The sequence below is a fragment of the Papaver somniferum genome, chromosome 7 (genome assembly GCF_003573695.1).
Source record: "Papaver somniferum cultivar HN1 chromosome 7, ASM357369v1, whole genome shotgun sequence".
Lineage (NCBI taxonomy): Eukaryota > Viridiplantae > Streptophyta > Magnoliopsida > Ranunculales > Papaveraceae > Papaver > Papaver somniferum.
In genome coordinates, this window is record NC_039364.1 from 21,033,332 (window position 1) to 21,052,617 (window position 19,286).

General features: G+C 36.6%; 1 protein-coding gene across 1 annotated transcript; it reads left to right on the forward strand.

The window, feature by feature from the left end:
- The first annotated feature begins 4,480 nt into the window (after window positions 1-4,480).
- LOC113296646 (AP-4 complex subunit epsilon-like) lies at window positions 4,481-12,435 on the forward strand. Its single transcript, XM_026544950.1, has 11 exons — window positions 4,481-5,335; window positions 5,934-6,119; window positions 7,077-7,292; window positions 7,437-7,547; window positions 7,708-7,905; window positions 8,018-8,149; window positions 8,684-8,740; window positions 8,853-8,969; window positions 9,581-9,658; window positions 9,849-9,992; window positions 10,891-12,435. Exons 1-11 carry the CDS (start codon window positions 4,730-4,732, stop codon window positions 11,953-11,955), a joined length of 2,910 nt encoding a protein of 969 aa, XP_026400735.1. The 5' UTR covers window positions 4,481-4,729; the 3' UTR covers window positions 11,956-12,435.
- The last annotated feature ends 6,851 nt before the right edge of the window (window positions 12,436-19,286 follow it).

A 19,286-nucleotide genomic window follows, 5' to 3' on the forward strand; every position in this document is an offset into this window, starting at 1 on the left:
GACAAGCCACGGACGGGTTAGGGTCAGCCTTAGCCCTAGTACTGTTCATGTACAAGCTCAAAATCCCAACCCTAGCCCTAGACGGGTTGGCTCTGACGGGTTGCGGGTTGGCTTGTCAAATGGGGTGGCTGAAACGTAAAATTACTTGAACGTATAAAAAACTCAGTGGGCATAGGTATTCGAACTCATCCCATCTTGGTTCGAATCTGAAAACTATAACCACTCTTCGATTTCGTGGTTATTGACTACTTTTGCTTGTTATTTTGTATATAATGGTATATTTATGTTGGTCGGTGCTTTACTAAACGCTAAGAAAGCACTAAGTACTCTGTAACCCTAAATCAAATAAAATTTAGATTGTATTAAATCATTTAAGGAATATTTGAACTTTGATTTCTAGCACAAAACCCTAAAATCATCCTAAAATTCCTAAATTAGTAACTTAAAATTCTTAAATTAGTAACTTAAAGGAAATGGACGGGTTGGATGGTAACCCGCGGGTTAGACCTAGCCCGGCTTGTTTTCAATTAGGGTCAGATATAACAGACCTAGCCCGGCTTGTTTAGGAAACAAGCCCAACCGGGCCGGGTTGAAACAAGCCAAGTTAGGGCTAACCCGCGGGCCGGGTTACTAATTGACAACTCTAGCCTTTAACATAAAGCCTATTTGATTTCCTTCAGCGAGATATTAAATCAAGGTATCTATACGCTTATGAGGGATCTTCAAGAAAAGAACATATCAAGCGAACTCAAAAACTAAGATGAACTATTCACTTCAAAACTTATAGAGATGCCTAGTGAATTATCGCTCACGAGAACAACCTAAAAAAATAAAACCAGAAGTGATTTGAATATATATCTCGTGGAATCATAAAGTTTGAGACGATGGGTACTTTGTGATTTCAATCTATCTTGTTCCTGATTTGTTGGATGGATATGCTATACTAAAGGAATTCCCTTACGATACCGTAGATCCCAACATGGTAGTGAATCCCCACACGTGGTAGATCCCAACATGGTTTTCAAGGTTCTCCTTATTCTTCACCAGAAACAAACTCAAAACCCACCCGAACACTGGCGGATCAATACATGGTAATTCTAATACGAATGCTAACGGAAAAGATGATGAATAGGATGGAGTGGGTGTGAAGTAAAAAAAAAAAGCTCAGAAAGAAAGCTCAAGACGCTGCACAATCATCAACATCAGAATTTCAACTTCAAGATTCTTTTGGAAATCAAGAAAAAAAATGATATTGTCAAAATAGTTGAGCGTAATAATATTTCTTCAGAAATGAAGAAAGGTCCCAAGGCAGTTGAAACGAATATTTTTAATGCACACATGAGAGGAATAATGGTAATGAACACGACAAAGAATACCTCATGTTATAGTCATTTCCGTTGATGGTGAAATTAGTAGATGTAGCATTTCCATACTTCTATTATTCGAACAATGGAGATTTGTGCCAAGATATTGATTGCAACCCGGAGGTAAAACAAATGCCATATCCAACAATCATAAGAAGCCGCCGCTTCCAAACCACAATTGGTTTTGTGTAGTGACCCTTATAGTGACCTTGCCGATCATACGAACATCCATGTCACACCAATGCAGCAATCAACGCTACCTAGCATTCCTGGAAAACCTCTTTCTTATTTTCAGCTAGTAGTCGGTCGACATCCTCTTACGGCAGTTGACGTAAAAAACGTGGACCAAAATGGTTGGCTACAGTTTCGCAAAACATTTTGATATTATCGTATGTTGTTGTTTGATTTGGCCATACGAATGTACTCATCACATACATTTGCAGGCACACCATAACCTAGAATTCTTAGGGATGCAATGACTTTTGTTCAGGACTATACCCTTGTATGTTTCAGACATCAAATTGATAGTTGGTGATCATTCTCTCATCGTCTAAATTTGCATCTATTTAATCCAACCACTGCATAAACCTTTGTTATTGTTGCAAAAATACTTCCGCTAATAATTGCGCTTCCTCATATTCTAAACTATGATCCATAAGTGAACGAAATGAATGAAAACAACAAGTATATTTAAGAAATTTGAAGATTTTTTTGTGAAAATAAGTTGAATGTGTTTAAAATTGTTGGATATGGTATATTTATATAGATAGAAGAAAATATAACCCTGGTGTTTGAATAACGAAATAGTCGTTATCAGCCCAGCTAGAGACGAGGCTTAGGCTAACCCCTATGGGCTAGATTTGCCAAAAAGTGTTGCAAATCAAGAAAAAAGTGTGGGAAAAAAGTTAACACTCTATCTGGCTACTTCTCTCTCCTAGCATTTGCTCGCAGTTTAACTATCAGCGAGATTGAAACGCTGAATAGTGCGGCGCTCAAAAAGTGACAGAAACGCTGGATGATTCGGCGTTATGCGAATATTCTAGAGAATCAACGCCGAAATGTTAGGCGCTAGTTTGGACGTTGTTCCATTCAGCGTTCTTCTCTGACGCTGCACCATCCAGTGCTTGACTCTTTTTTTAACCAACGGCTATTTTTCCTCAGAATTTTATTTCTACATGTTTTGCAATTTCTTTCAATCGTAGTTTGTTTCAAAATTTGAAAATTTATCAAAGTAAATGTAGCCGTTTGAGAATTTGTATTGCAAAGCAAAGTTACAATGTTTAGAAGAAATTTTAAAAATACATTAAATTAAAATAACTTAAAACATAAAAAGCTATATTGAAATTGAAATCCTACTTCTAAATAACTTAAAACATTATCACTTTAGTTTAGGGGATATGGTCCAATCCATAACGGGCTAAAATCTCGTTCTTCCATAATTTGTAGACGGGTCTCTCACATTCTTGTAATTCATCCAAGGGTTGTCGTAGGATCTTCATGTCTGATTCTCTTTGTTGCGTTTGTGCCAAGATTGAAGTGTTTTCCATGTTCTTCTTTAGATACTCTTCCTCTTTTTCATACTTTGCTTCTCTTTGTGCTTGTGCGTTTTCAAGAAGTTCGATGAGTTTGTCCATTTTTTCATCTGATTTCTGCGATGCTCTAGCCTCACGAGCCCTTTTCTTTTCTTGATCTCTACCTTCACTTCTAACATCATCGGTTTGTTCGAAAGAGCGTCTTCTCTTCTAACATCTCTGCAATGCTACCGGATTATCTTGCACTAAAATTTTATAATACTTTTCAATATCTTTGAAACTACCTCTAAAGCTTACACTGCGAGACTCTTTCGTAACATCTTGACATACGTGTCTATCACATTTCTTTGTCGAAACTATATCCAACTGGTCTAGCAATTCATCCATACTTGTACTACAATCAATAACAAAGATGAAAAAATATATCATTATCATTCATTTTCATCCATTTTAATCATACTAATTATCATTATAATTCATTATCATTCATCTCATACAACTAAAATATCATTATCATTCATTTTCATCTATACTCAATTCATCCATATCAAACTATCATACAAATTCATTATCATTCATTTTCATCATATAACTAATCAAATTATCATACAAATTCATTATCATTCATTTTCATCATACAACTAATCAAATTAACATACAAATTATAATTCATTTTCATCACAAAAATCAAAATTTCATTTCTATTCATCACACATAATCAAATTAAATCCCTAAAAAAACATCACAAATAATCAAATTAAATCATACACATATCATCTAAATACCAAATATCAATCATCAAATTCATTGAAATCGCACAAGAAATCAAAAATCATAAACTTTAAACCTAAAACTTAAATTTCTTACCTTGAATGATTTCGTGGATGGAATCGCACCAAACCGCCTTCAATCAATCACAAATCTAATGACGCACAAACCCACGAGAGGAATTTGTAAAACGACTTCTAGAACTCAAGATCTCTGAGAAACAATTTTGGGAGAGAAAATGAACATTTTTGAGAAGAACTGTAATGGAAGAAAGGTCGAGTTTTCTCTGAATGTATCGAGTCTTCTCAACGCCGAACAGAGCGGCGCGTCAACTTAGCTGACTATGGTCAAAGGTCGCTTGGTTCGGCGTTTAACGCCGAATTATTAGGCGTTTCGCTGCTAGATTGGCCATCCCATAGGGGTTAGGAGATTGCCTATCTGATGTGGATGGCCAATCTAGCAGCTAAATATCTAGCCCATACGACTAAGCCTAAGCTCAACTTGAGTCGCACCTCGTGTCAGGTTGGGACATCCTCCCTTGATCCTACAATCAGTTCAATTGGATCAAGAAACAATTTCGCCACTGCGCAAAAGTGAATTCATCCGTGTAACATGACAAACCATCAAATATGGGTGGTTCCGTTGGAATTGCCTTTAACTTTACCAATGTATTCCGGTGACATCCGCCGTTTTTGTTTAGTTGGTGGGGTGGGCTCTCTTGCTAGTATCAAACCGGACTATAAAAATCGATATGTCACGTGCCGTATTTGTTAAGTAATAAAAAACATACCGGTCGTTGAATTGTCTCTGTATTATCAAATAAACTTGTGGATCATCGATCTGCCAAAAACAAAAACCCCAGAGCTAAAGTTTTTCGTCTCCATCCACAGATTCCCAAACCTAAACCACCAGTGCACATTAGCATCCAACAGCAACAACAAGGTCACTCTGCTCCTGCAAAAATCCAGATCTTCAAATTACATCAAATTCAGATCATCATAAAATTCAGAGGTGCTGAGTGTAATTGAACTACCTTGGCTGCTCCAGCAGAACAAGAACACAACAATGGAGCAGTTAAAAACAATCGGACGTGAATTAGCAATGGGTTCACAAGGTGGAGGATGGGGATTATCAAAAGAATTCTTAGATCTTGTCAAATCAATTGGTGAAGCTAGATCTAAAGCTGAAGAAGATCGTATAGTTTTACACGAAATCGAGACATTAAAGAGAAGGATAATCGAACCTGATATACCTAAAAAGAGAATGAAAGAGTATATACTTCGTCTTGTTTATGTTGAAATGTTAGGTCATGATGCTTCTTTTGGGTATATACATGCTGTTAAAATGACACATGATGATTCGTTGGTGTTGAAGAGGACTGGGTATTTGGCTGTCACGTTGTTTCTGAATGAAGATCATGATTTGATTATTTTGATTGTTAATACCATTCAGAAGGATTTGAAATCGGATAATTATTTCATTGTTTGTGCTGCTTTGACTGCTGTCTGTAAGTTGATTAATGAGGAGACGATTCCGGCGGTGTTGCCTCAGATTGTGGAGTTGTTGGGGCATCAGAAAGAAGCTGTTAGGAAGAAGGCCATTATGGCTTTACATAGATTTTATCAGAGATCGCCGTCTTCTGTTTCTCATCTGGTGTCCAATTTCAGAAAGGTATGCAATTTTATTTATTTATACTAATGGAATTGCTGCATTGACATCAGATTCATGGTTGAGCTTGTTTGTTGATTCTTATTGAAATTTAGTAGCATACGGTGAATTAGACTTGTAAAAGACAGTGGGAGTAATCTCAAGTTTTACAATTTGGGCATAATCTAATGTAGAAGTAGGAATAAGAGTGTTAGGGAGTCAAATTGGTTTTTAGTGTAGATAAAGCATTTTGATAGGCATTGAAGTAGAAGTGTATAATGAAGGATTCTGAAAACTCAAGGTAGAGACCAGATGTTTAACACTTAGTTAGCATTGCGATACTATGTGCTTGATTTAGCTGTATGCTTCTTAGATCCTCTTTCCTTTTAACTCTTCTTAGTGTGAATTATTAGTTCAGCTCTACTCTTGTTGATCTTATTTTCCCTCAAGACTGCAGAGATAAGAGTGTTAATTTTTACCTTTTCTAAGTTTCATTTAACTGATTTATGTGAAGTAAGAAAAGAGAAGCTTTCGGGGTTTTCTTTTGATCAGCACAGTTGCGTATTATAGTTTCGGCAACTAATACATTTCAATATTTATCTTATTTTTCTTGTTATTACAGAGGTTGTGCGATAGTGACCCTGGAGTCATGGGTGCAACACTTTGCCCTCTTGCTGATCTTATTGCAGTAGATGTAAGTGCTTACAAAGATTTAGTTGTCAGCTTTGTGAACATTCTAAAGCAAGTAGCTGAGCGCAGATTGCCAAAAAGTTACGATTACCATCAAATGCCAGCACCATTCATTCAGGTATGTGCAGTGATTAGAATATTTCGAACCTGTGATTACATTTAATTAACACCTAGGAGTTGCTTTTGTTTCCCTTCTAAATTCTAATGTAAGTTGGAAGTCCCCTTTTCTGGTTTGAGTTTAAAGTATGTTCATAATTTCATCTACTGGGGATGTTTAGCTGTCTAGATCCCAAATTAACAAGGAACTAGTTGCATGTTTATAATCTACCTGGTCGCTGTTGTTGTTCCTTATTCTAATTGGACTGACAACAAAGTGAACTATCTAACACTTAAACTCCAATGAAGAAGTCATATACTCTCTATTGGTAAGACTGACTTTACTTATAGAACCCAACTGCTGTATGTAGGTGTCTAATCCTATACGTCCTTGTGTCATTATCAAACTTTAAGTTGATCCAGAGATGAAAGATGTAATTTAGATTTTCCCTCTGAAGAAACTGTCAACACGGCTCTTTCACAGGTGGATACTTTTACTAATCTATTAATTATTGTAAAGCTTGATTCCTTTGGCGGAGGTGATGCTTGCAATTTAAGCATAAGATCCTGCATATACCCTAATGATCCTATTGACGATCTTCATACCAACCTGACACAAGCAACTACACTTATATTATTAAAGAGAGGTGCTTCTAATAAATTCATTCTCAATTCTCAAGTTTCAGCATCATCTAGTGTTATTATACTGATAAAATGTGATAAATCATCATCTAGTGTGATAAATCAATACATTATCAAATCTGATAGTACATAGTTTTATTACTACTGATCGAGTGGTTTATTTGGAGAAAGTTGTCATAAAGATCCTGAACCATAGAACTATAACGGATTGGTTTATGTTCACACTTATTTACTATAATGCTGGGGGTTCAATGTTTTTGTACGTTAACGCTTCTAGTAGATATAGTATCCCTTATTTCTTTCGTTTCGGTAAACATATCTACTTTGCTTTTTGCAGATCAGACTGCTGAAAATTCTGTCTCAGCTCGGAAGTGGTGATAAACATGCTAGTGAATGCATGTATACTGTTTTGGGTGACATATTCCGAAAGGGTGACTCTTCTAGTAACATAGGAAATGCAATTTTATATGAGTGCATTTGTTGTGTTTCATCTATACATCCCAATCCAAAATTGTTAGATGCTGCTGCTGAAGTAACGTCCAGATTTTTGAAGGTTTGCTTTTGAAACTGCATTTTTTCAATCTGTTGATGTTTGTTCGAGTTCTAGACTTCTAGGTCTTATCTCTTTATGGTGCTAATCTTGTGTTCCACTTTCCAGGACATCTCTAACACATATAATTGTTGTCACCCTGTGCAGAGTGAAAGTCATAATCTGAAGTATATGGGAATTGACGCGCTTAGCAGACTGATTAAGATAAATCCAGACATTGCGGAAGAACACCAGCTTGCTGTGATCGATTGCCTAGAGGTGAGATACGTGCCTAACCGTTATCTAGTAAATCCACTGGCTTGTAAGAAAACAAGTCTAAAAACGGAGGGTAAAACAATAGGTCTCCCTTCCTTTTTCTTTCTTTTTAGTTCTCAAATGCTGTTATGAAATTTTATGCATTGTGTTTGTCGCACTGCAGGATCCAGATGATACTCTTAAAAGGAAGACATTCGAACTGCTTTACAAAATGACCAAGTCTTCCAATGTAGAAGTGATAGTGGACCGTATGATTGATTACATGATAAGTATTAGTGACAATCATTATAAGACAGAGATAGCATCTCGATGTGTTGAACTTGCCGAGCAATTTGCACCAAGTAATCAGTGGTTTATTCAGGTGTGTTCTAATATTTGGTTTCACTTATTTCATATTGTTGATATAAGTAAGATCAGATTGTTCACATTTTTGGTACCTTTATTTACCTGTAATTTTTGGTATGTTCTCCCAGACCATGAATAAGGTCTTTGAGCATGCTGGTGATCTTGTGAATATTAAAGTGGCCCATAATTTAATGCGACTCATTGCTGAAGGATTTGGAGAGGACGATGAAGGTGCAGACAGTCAATTGAGATCCTCTGCTGTAAGTACCAATTCCCGATTTCATTTTCCGTCCAAATTTTATCATGGCTTTTTGTAGCGATACATGTGGTTTGGTGATACTTTCTTAGGATAATCCTTCAAAAAGCAAACTCCTACTAATTTCATTTAGCATCTTAGTTCTATCATGCCTTCATTTTAGCTTAGCCCCCAAATTCTATAATGGCTTGAAATCATGTTTTAATAAATGTGGTAAGGTGGTAATGTTCATAGGACAATCCTTCGCAAGCAAATGGAAATTTGCTCTACTAGGTAGATAAACACAGTACAGTACATGTGGAAATGGAACGATAAAGGCTGAAAGGTATATTAAACTCTAGCATCTTTGCTGCTAAGTCAGTTGTGGTGTATAAATACTCTATAGGTGTTTTTCGTCTGATCATAGCATATCGTAGATGACTTGCATTGTAACGCATATTTGCATAATCTTATTCCTTAGAGTTCTTTGTATTCCTTGTTACCCTTTCACCTTACAGTTTCCTTTCATATATAAACCCAAGATCTGATTTTGGTGCAGGTGGAGTCCTATCTGCGTATAATGGGAGAACCCAAGTTACCGTCCGGTTTTCTGCAGGTACTTTACTTATCCCCTTTGCAAATAGTCTTCGAAAAAAATTTCTTCATGCAACTCGTGGGAAAGACATATCTTGCTAACCTTTTCTTACCCATTGATGCAAAAATTTCAGGTAATTTGTTGGGTTCTGGGAGAGTATGGGACGGCAGATGGAAAATTTTCTGCTTCTTACATCATTGGAAAACTATGTGATGTTGCAGAGGCCCATTCAAATGATGACACTGTTAAGGTATCTCTCACTGCTGATTTTAGGCATACATCTTTCTCTTTCGAATTCGCCCAAGCATTTTAATGTACTGAATTCGTTAGCCGCTTTTCTGGTGGTGGTTTTATGACCTGTGCCAAACATTCTTACCTTTGGTTGGGGTCCATGAATTCCTGTTAGCGTTCCTCGTTTATTCTTCATCTATAACAAGAAGCTGAACCTGTAGCTAAAAGATTTAGTTGACATTAGAAGTGGACAGAAAAACTATCAGTTAATAAGCTGTATGATAACAACAAGCCGCAGCTCGCCCTCACCATGGTGGTGCGTAAAGAAGTTAGTTTGCTGAACTCTTAACTGGCCGACGTTTGGTAATAATCTCCATGGTGGGGAGAAAATGGGAAAAAGCTGTCTTTTATTGTACATTAGACCTGACCCACATCTCTTAGTTCGATGCTTTGTGTTTTTGCAATACCATTAGAAAATTAGAAAATTTTCCCATCCATTTAAATTTGAGAATGCTTAGCTTAAAAGTGTAGTCTTACGGTCTCCTTGTGTTGAAACAGGTTTCTTGTTAACAATTGGTGTTTTTATGAGTAGGATTGCTGTAATCTCTTCTATCTTTGTTACTTTTGAAGGCATATGCAGTGTCAGCAATTATGAAGGTATCTGCATTTGAAATTGCAGCAGGGAGGAGAGTGGAAATGTTGCCTGAGGTAGGTTTTCAAAATTCGTTTGAATGTTTTTTTTTCTTTCTCTATCTGATTGATTTTCTTGTACACTGTATTTTAACTTTTCATTTCTTCTCCTGTGCATCTTCCAAATTATTCTTCTTTTTTCTCGTTGTTGTTACTTATTTAATGATGATCCGTTTGACACCAATAACTCTACTTTCATATCGTGCAGTGTCAATCCCTAATTGATGAGCTGTCAGCATCTCATTCAACAGACCTGCAGCAGCGTGCGTATGAGCTGCAAGCAGTGCTCAGCTTGGATGCTCGTGCTGTTGAAAGTATATTGCCATTAGATGCAAGCTGTGAAGATATTGAGGTAAAACTTATCTCAAGTTTTTTACTCTTTCCCTTTATGAAGCAGGACATTTTTACTACTTTTCAAGTGTTTTTTTTCATCTTCAGTTTGGAGAATATGTGCGGGTGTTGTATAACTTATTTTCTAAGCGGCATACTGTTTAATTTCATTTTACTCGAGCACTGAAGCTGTAATAGGATGTCTTGGATATTTGTCTGGAACACCACAGAGAGACACCTGTGATATATTTTTCCCTAAACAGACCTTTAGATTGTCTTGAGTCCCGTAATGAGTTGTCCTTGCAGTATGCCTGATTTCCTATTCAATTACATTGATCGTAATTACTTAAAACATGCATAAACTCAAAATGGTACTGTGCTCCACAGGAAAAGGAAAACTTATTGAATTCGTTTATATTTAATATCCTCTTTGATTAGCGGAATATAGGGTTAGTGGAGTGCGCAGCGGGATATTTCATAGATAACATGACTGTACTATTATTGCCTCTCTTAGATCTAATACTATAATATGGAAAACTAGGAGTGGAACTGAGGATGATTCTTCGTAGGTACTCCAGTAAAAGCAGATACTTGGTCACAGTAGTAGCATTGAATTTTATTCAAAGTAACAGCAGCTTTGTAGTTTCCCCACTTAAATTACCACAATATCCTCAAATGTGAACGGATTCGGCACATAGTCATGGCGTTGCTGCTCTGCTTTAAGTAGCAAACTGGCATCCACAGGAGAATGTCTGTCATACTTAATGGGAATTATTATCATTACACATTTGCACAGAAAATGTTATTTTATTGTTGATCATAAAGCTAATTATTAGTTCATTTGATTTGGTTGGAGTTCTTTCTTTATTCTGTTCTAAATTCATATTGTTGAGCTGATTGTTTCTAGCGGCTTCTTTCAGGTGGACAAAAACCTCTCGTTCCTAGAAAGTTATGTTGAGCAGTCTTTGCAAAATGGAGCTCGACCTTATGTTCCCGAGCATGAACGCTCTGGAATGTTAAATATCAGTAGTTTTAAAAGCCAAGATCAACATGAGTCTTCCGCTCATGCTCTCAGGTTTGAGGCGTATGAACTTCCGAAACCTTTGGTACCTTCAAGAACCGCACCTAGTATGCCACTTCCTTCGTCAACTGATCTCGTTCCAGTGTCGGAGTCGATATATGCCAGAGAAAGCCATCAATCCTCGCCATTTTCAGCCACCGCTAATTCAGGGCCAACGGAACTGAAGCTACGGCTTGACGGGGTGCAGAAGAAGTGGGGCAAACCAACTTACTCATCTCCTGCACCATCCACCTCTAGTTCAAGTTCCCAGAAACCTGTGAACGGAATTTCTCAGAATGACGGACAAGGGACAACAAATTCACAAACACGGGATGTTTCATACAGTTCAAGGAAAACACAAGAAGTTAATCCTGAGAAGCAAAAACTTGCTGCTTCTTTATTTGGTGGCTCGTCATCCAAAACTGAGAAAAGAACATCTACAGCCTCCCATAAAACCTCAAGAGTAGGCAGTTCTACTCAAGTGGAGAAGGGAACATTTGTCGCTACTGAACCTACAAAAGAGAAAACCATTCCTGTTCACTCTTCACCACCTCCCGATTTGCTTGATTTTGGAGAACCCTCAATATCAAGTGGAACCCCAGCTGTAGATCCATTTGAGCAGTTGGAGGGACTTGTTGGGCCAGCTCAGACCCCTCCGAATATGAGTTATGGTGATGATAAAGCTCCTGATTTGATGGGACTTTATGGCGATGCACTTACCAGCGTTGTAAATTTGGTACCAACTAACACGGAATCCATGGCACCAAATTCCACAAATAAAAATGCCCACGGCGGAATCACAAGTCCAGCACTGAAAAAGGGTTCCAACCCCCAAGATTCCTTGGAAAAGGATGCACTGTCAAGACAGATGGGCGTCATCCCGTCAGGTAAGAACCCTAACTTGTTCAGTGACTTGCTTGGCTAGATTGTGGGGAATTCATCCTCAGGAAATGGGTAATGGAAACTTGTCTCATAAAGAAACGGCTTGGCTCTGTGATTCTCATTTTTCATCTGATCATGAGGGGTTTTGGTTGGCTCAATAGAAAGAGCTGCTGTTGAAAGACATGAATGTCCAGAAAGGAGGGAATCTGCTGAGAAACTCTTGACAAGCATAACGAGGGTTTTGTATTTGTTAGAATATGTTTTTTTTTTTTTGAAAATATAGGGGTTCGTGTACATGAGTACACTGTTCAGACAGACAGTTGTTGCAATGCAGTTATACAGAAACATCTCAGCATTCATCAAACTCGAGTGTTAAGAGTTTTAGAGCATTTTGGCTCTAGGAGGTTTTGCTGAACGGTTCCTTTTTACTTGATTTTCATATTGTTCAAGCACCATAAAACTTGAATAATGTTGTATCATTGCTATTTCGATAGAGAAACTGGCTCGATTTTTCTGCGTGATATGTTTCGTTTCACCTGTTTACCCCTCTTCATTCTCTTTGTTTTTTCTTACTATAAATTATTTGGATGCCGCCCTACTAGTACAGTGAACTTGTCCTTGGCAAGTAGCACGCTTTCACCAATAACCAAGCCATTAAAGAAGAACGATTTTTTGGGCGCCACTCCATTTTTGAGGGGAACATGATTTCTATTTGACTTGGTTATTTGAAACACCCTTTATCAAAATATTATTATGAAGGTTAAAATTTCTTTCTAATTAAATTAGTATAGTGTTTAATTGTATCGTTAAGTTATGCTAATTAATGATTAGTGTAAGATTAAATCAGTAAGTTAATTTAAAAAAAAAAAAAGAAAATTAAACTATTAAGAGTGAAGGAGAATAATAGTTTTGAGATTTAAACTAGTGACAAAACACCTAGGTGACAACTTTGTGGTACAAAAAATCTAGCCATATTATTTTTAATAAATTAAAACAATTTCATTAATAAGTGGCACAAAAATCCCAGGCCAAATAATAATGAACAAATTTACTTTTGTCTGAATTTATAATTTCCAAAACTGACCTTCGGTATTAATACAACTGTTTTCAAAGAAATCACGGAACGAAAACGAAAACCGAATCACAAAACTCTTTGCTGCAAAATCAGATCTCAGATTCCCATATTCTTCTTCTTAGTTTACAGATTCAGAGAAAACGATATCTTCTTCGTTTTTTCAGTTTCAGATCTTAATTCAAATATTCGCAATCATCTTCTCCTGATTTCGATTCAATTGAGAGATTTTTTTTTTAGGTTCGAACTGATTCAATAGGTTAAGAGAAGCTACAGATTCAGATACTGGTGTTTCCTTTAAGTTTAATCGAAGAAGATTATAGAAACCATATCAACTTCGTCTTCAGATTTGAATCAATCAACTTCGTCTTCAGATTATAAAAGCTGTGTGTTATATTCCGATTATTCATCAACGAATCAATCAACTTCGTATTGATCATCTTCGTCTTCAGGTTAAGCTGTGTGTAGTGTTCGGATTATTCATCAAAGAATCAATCAACTTTTCAGGTATTCAATTTTCTTTTTTCTGTTGAATTTTGATTTTTCTAGTGAATAAACTGAATTTGATGACGTTCTTATGAATAAACGAATAAACTGAATTGATGATGTTCATATGATTTCTTATGTTTTTGTTGATGTTCTTATGAATGATTCTATCTATTTGGAATGAACCTTTTACGATTGTTATGAAATTCATATTGTTTTTCAGTTTTGTTGTTGTTGTTGATATTCACATCTGATGAAACAGTTTTTGGTTTCATCATTTGTTATGTAGATTATGGATTCTGTTCTCGCAGTTGTATGTCACAAAGAAGATTCTTTAACTTTTCGTATTGGTCTCCAAGATTCTTTTGTTAATTTGAAGACTAGTATATGCTGAAGTTGGTGTGAATTCTCTCCTCCTTCTATGAAATTTTTTCACATGGTTGATGATCAGCAAAAGGTCATTCATTCTGATTTTGATCTTCAATCTTTGGCTCTATTTAGTCTGTATAATAAAGAAGGAATTATGGAGTTAAACGTAAGTCACAAAGCTGAGTGTTCTGGTTCAATAAGTTCAGGAATTATAGCTTTTGATGACCAGCCACGGTGTTCTGGAATTATACCTTTTGAGAAGCCACAAATTGATTATGATGTTCCAGATAAAATTAAGAACCGTTGAAGTCTGCACACTGGTTACATCTTTTTGAGGGAGTTGAACAGTTATTCCCAAGAGGTGTTCAACAAATTCGTTGTGACATACTAAAGTATCACGCAACATCCGGTTATGAATTCAAGATCTACAGGAATGAGAAGTTGAAAATTGGTGCATGTTGTGCTAATAAGAAAGAGGAGAAATGTAACTGGCATTTATATGCTGTGTCTGATGATGGTGTTGTAGGAAGTCCTTTTATTATCAAGGAACTAAATAATCACCATACTTGTGTTGGTGGATTTGTTAACAAACCACAGATATCGAAGAAACTAGTTAGTAGCTTGATTATTGATGAAATTAAACAGTATCCTAATAAGAAAACTAGGCTTATTATGGAACAGTTTACGAGAGAATACGACTTTGACATTAGTCGTTATTATGCATACTCAGGGAAGAAGCATGCACTGAATACTACATGGGGAGAGAATGAGAAATCTTTTATGTTCTTGAACTGGTATAAAAACAAGTTGATTGAAACCGATCCTGGATCTCGCGTGGTTTTGGAAGTTGAATAACGGACTCAAAAATTTCAGAGGATGTTTATCTGTTTTGAAGCTTGTAGTCGTGGATTCAATTTCTGTCGTCATGTATTATTCGTTAACGCGGCCCACTTGAAAATCAAGTACCTTGGTCATATGATGGATGTTAGAGCATAGCTCGGTCGACCTCGCATGCGTTGCTATATCAAGCATGTTTGTCAATGTTAGTGATCAAAACTATGAGTCTTGATTTCTAGTCTATTATAGCTAAGTCTCAGACTAGGATATAAAAGTGTATTTGAGCTCAAGGACTCCATGGAGATTCATCATACAACAACGAAGATCTAATCAAGGAACCATGGAACTTCATCAACAAAAAAGTATGTGGAGACTTGAACTTATCTATCACTCAAAAGTCTATCTATTCTATCTCCTACTTCTTATGAGACAAAAAGTCGTATGCTATATAGACTGGATCATACACATTTAACATTTCGAGCTGAGTATTCACTACTTATCTTTTTCTCGAAATCGTGTGTTGGTAAAGCGTTTCACTTTGATCAAGTTTATCTTCACCTAATGACGAAAGTCATGAAAAGTTTCAATTACTTTGAGAATTGCTCTGACGTGAAACGGTCTGTGAATAACGGTTATATAACGTCCTCTGAGAATGTCTCGATGATTGGAATGAGAGTTTAGATTACATAACCATGTATTCCTTAATCCGAAGTTTTCGAACTTTGTTGATTGAGAAAAACCGGAGGAATTGGCTTTGCCAAGTCCGCGAACTGACGGAAGTTCTCTTGCCAAGAATTTCTGCTGGAATTTTCCAACAACTCGTTTGCGTGTTTAGTCCGCGAATCTAGTCCGCGAACTGGCGGAAGTCTCTTTGCCGAGATTTTCTGCTGAGTTTGGAAAACTCTTCCGGTTGCCTTAAGTCCGCGAACTTGTTCGTGAGCTTAAGTGGTTATGATCTAAAGATGTGCTCTAAACATGAAACTTAAATTACTAAGGAATGCTTTATGCAAACGTGGCTATAAAGTTCATGAGCCGTTTCATCGAATCGAATCATCTTTGTTTCAATTGTGTCTTGTGTAGTTACATAAGATCTCATAGCAATTGAACAACTCTCTAACTAGTTCATTTGAGTCAATTGAACTAGTTATGGTGAAGAAGAACTAGGTTAATATGAATTGCTCATATGGTTAACCTTTTGGGTTACTATGTTGAACCAACATACACGTACACGGATGGGCACGGTTTTCACAACCCCAGTAAACGTCTGTCCAAGTGTGTGTGACAAGCTAAGTTTTCGATCTAATGGTTGAGAAATATTAGCTTGAATCTAAATCAGGTTTTCATCTAACGGTGAATATGGATTGCTTTGTAACTAAGGAAAAACCCTGATTTGAAGGCTATATATAGGAGACATCTAGCATTGGGCAAAACTAATCTCCACACGTCTATGTGATACTAGTGCGCTCGCTAGAGTCGATTCTCCTTTAACCTTTGGTTTTCTTCTCTAAAACCAGGTTAACGACTTAAAGACTTCATTGGGATTGTGAAGCCAGACCGATACTACTTTTATCGTAGTTGTGTGATCTGATCTTACATCTCCTATCGTACGAGTACAATATTTGATTGGCTTGATATCGTGAGAGTTCTCCGATAGGCAAGATAAAGAAGTCACAAACATCTTCGTCTCACTGTTTGTGATTCCTCGACAAACCGCTTGTGTAGTCAAGAAGGATTGTTGAGAGGTGACTGATTAATCTAGGATGTTCTTCGGGAATATAAAACCGGATTATCAATTGGTTCTTGTTCACCTTGATTTTATATCTTAAGACGGAACAAAACCTAGGGTTTTTCTGTGGGAGACAGATTTATCCTTTGATAGACTTTTCTGTGTGAGAAAGATTTGTTTATTATCAAGTCTGCGATTTTGGGTTGCAGCAACTCTTAGTTGTGGGTGAGATCAGCTAAGGGAATCAAGTGCGCAGTATCCTGCTGGGATCAGAGGCGTAGGAGTACAACTGTACCTTGAATTAGTGGGAGACTGATTGGGGTTCAACTATAGTCCAGTCCGAAGTTATCTTGGAGTAGGCTAGTGTCTGTAGCGGCTTAATACAATGTGTATTCAATCTGGACTAGGTCCCGGGGTTTTTCTGCATTTTTGGTTTCCTCGTTAACAAAACTTTTGGCGTCTGTGTTATTTCTTTTCCGCATTATATTTTATATAATTGAAATAATACAGGTTGTGCGTTAAGATCATCAATTGGAAATCCAACCTTTGGTTGTTGATTGATATTGATTGATCCTTGGATATTGGTCTTTGGTACCGTCCAAGTTATTCCTTGTGTTTGATTAAAGACTCGCTATTGTTTTATCTTGAGTAAATAAAAACAAGTGAGAGATATTGACTCCTTGAGATACTTTAATTTAGATTGAGTCTGTCTGTCTAGTTGATTCTCTAGCAAAGTATTTCGGAGTTTGTCCATACAAATTGCTAATCGAATTATTGGGTGGTGTTGTTAGACCCCCACCTTTTCAATTGACAGAAACAGGTCTAACCGGAAATGATGGTAAGGTTTTCATCATTTTTTTATGTTGGTTTCATCATTTTTTATTTTTGGTTTCATCATTTTTATTTTTTGTTTTCATCGCATCTTATGCTTGAGTTATGCTTTTTGTTCATGTTACAGAAATCTACCCTCTTGCTTATGTCGTGGTTTCATCGGAGAATGAAGCGAACTGGAAATGGTTTTTGGAAAATTTGAAGGAAGTGCTTTCTCTTTTGCGACCAAAGCTTACTTTTGTGAGTGATCGAGGTATTGGATTGGTAACCCAAATTCCTGTTGTATTTCCTGAGGCTTTCCATGGTTGGTGCTACTGGCATATGGAATGCAATATCAACACATGCTTACCAAAGAATTGCAAGGTTTATAACAAATATGTATTGTTATTGTTTAAGAAATGTGCGTACGCTGCTACTCATAAAGAATTTACAGAGAATTGGGATAAGTTGAGGAAGGTTGAAAATCAGAAGTTACAAGACTATCTAAGTAGAGCTCGTGTTGATAAATGGGCAAGTTTTTTGTGTTCAAATATTGCTGAGAGTTTCAATGGTTTGGTTGTTGTATAGAGATAGAAGCTTATCGCCATCATGGTTGATGAGATCAGGGTTAAGCTTATGGACCAAATGTATAAACGTCGCGAGGACTCTGCAAACTTGTTGAATTGGCGTCAAACTCTATGTCCAGAATATGAAGCTCTGCTCCACGACAAAAAGATGCATGGCTGTAACTACCAAGTCACCAAGTCTTCGGAATATGTGTTTGAAGTTCATTCTTCATTATAACACATACGGTCGATTTGAAAAGAAGAACATGTTCTTGCAACCGTTGGCGTATTGACGGTTTCCCGTGTGCCCATGCTGTCCGTTGCATCATGATGAATGGAGAATATCCTTACAAGTATGTTGAACACTACTCTACAGTAAAGTTCTACCGAGAATCATATAAACATGCAATCAATCATGTTCCCACAGTCGAAAATCCCGTGACAGTGTCTCCAAAATCGATGGTTTTTGGTCCGAATAATGGACCACAGCCAGGACGTCCATCAAAGCAGAAGAAGATTCCTAATACAGGTTCAGTTCCCAAAAAAAAGATGAGAACTTGTGGTTCCTGCAAGGTTTTGACCATCCACAATAAACGAACATGCCCTTCTCATCATATTTCATGAGAACTTGTTGCATCGAATTTAACTTTTAGTTTCGTTTTTATACTTTAATTTCAGATTTCATGAGAACTTGTTGTGTTGAACTTGCTTTTATCTACTATTTTATATTTCGGTAGATTTTTGTTTTAGAAGTTAATGTGCTGCAGTGTTTTCATTCTATAATATGTCAGAGAATAAACAAGTTAAGCTTTTGTCAGATTTTCTGCAGGCATTTGGTGCAACCAAAATAGGTTTCATCTTATTTTTGGTGTAACCATTTTTGGTTTCACTATTGTTTTACTTTCACTTTTCTTCTGCATCTTTGACAATAGAGTAGATGATGTTGTCTATTGTTGATTCTTTTGCGTTTACATCGTATTTCCGTAGACATAAGCTTTTAAGAGACTACTACTGAAATTAGACGATATTTTTATTATCTAAACTGTAATTTCTCACCATGACAATTACTCGATAACCATTTCAAAAGTACTTTAAATTTCAACTAAATTGAATGTGCAAGAAGAACTGTATATCATCATTACAATTACTCGATAACCATTTCAAAAGTAATTTAAACTTCAACTACAACTGAATATTCAAGAGGACAGGCACGACATGCGAGTATTATCTATATTGTCAAGGAGTATCTTCAACGCCAACTTTGGTCCCATATTATGCACCTTTTCTCGTATATCATCTGTAAACATGTTTCCTTTCAAGAGACTCTTCATGTAATAGCAAACATGCAGGCCACAATCGTTCCTGAAAAACCAAAACAATGTTTCAATTGTTACAAGTGACTAGCTGAGAGTGTTCCGACATTAGAACCAATATGTAAAGCATTTGGTTTCTAACTATTTACAAGTGATGAAATTATTTCAAGCATATGTGAACTATAAACTTCCAAA

Excerpts from the sequence above, each read along its gene's own strand:
- LOC113296646 (XM_026544950.1), top strand. The coding sequence starts at position 4,730 with ATGGAGCAGTTAAAAACAATCGGACGTGAATTAGCAATGGGTTCACAA. Across the intron at positions 5,336-5,933 it reads TGGTGTCCAATTTCAGAAAG|AGGTTGTGCGATAGTGACCC; the intron begins GTATGCAATTTT and ends TTGTTATTACAG. Across the intron at positions 9,659-9,848 it reads GAGTGGAAATGTTGCCTGAG|TGTCAATCCCTAATTGATGA; the intron begins GTAGGTTTTCAA and ends CATATCGTGCAG.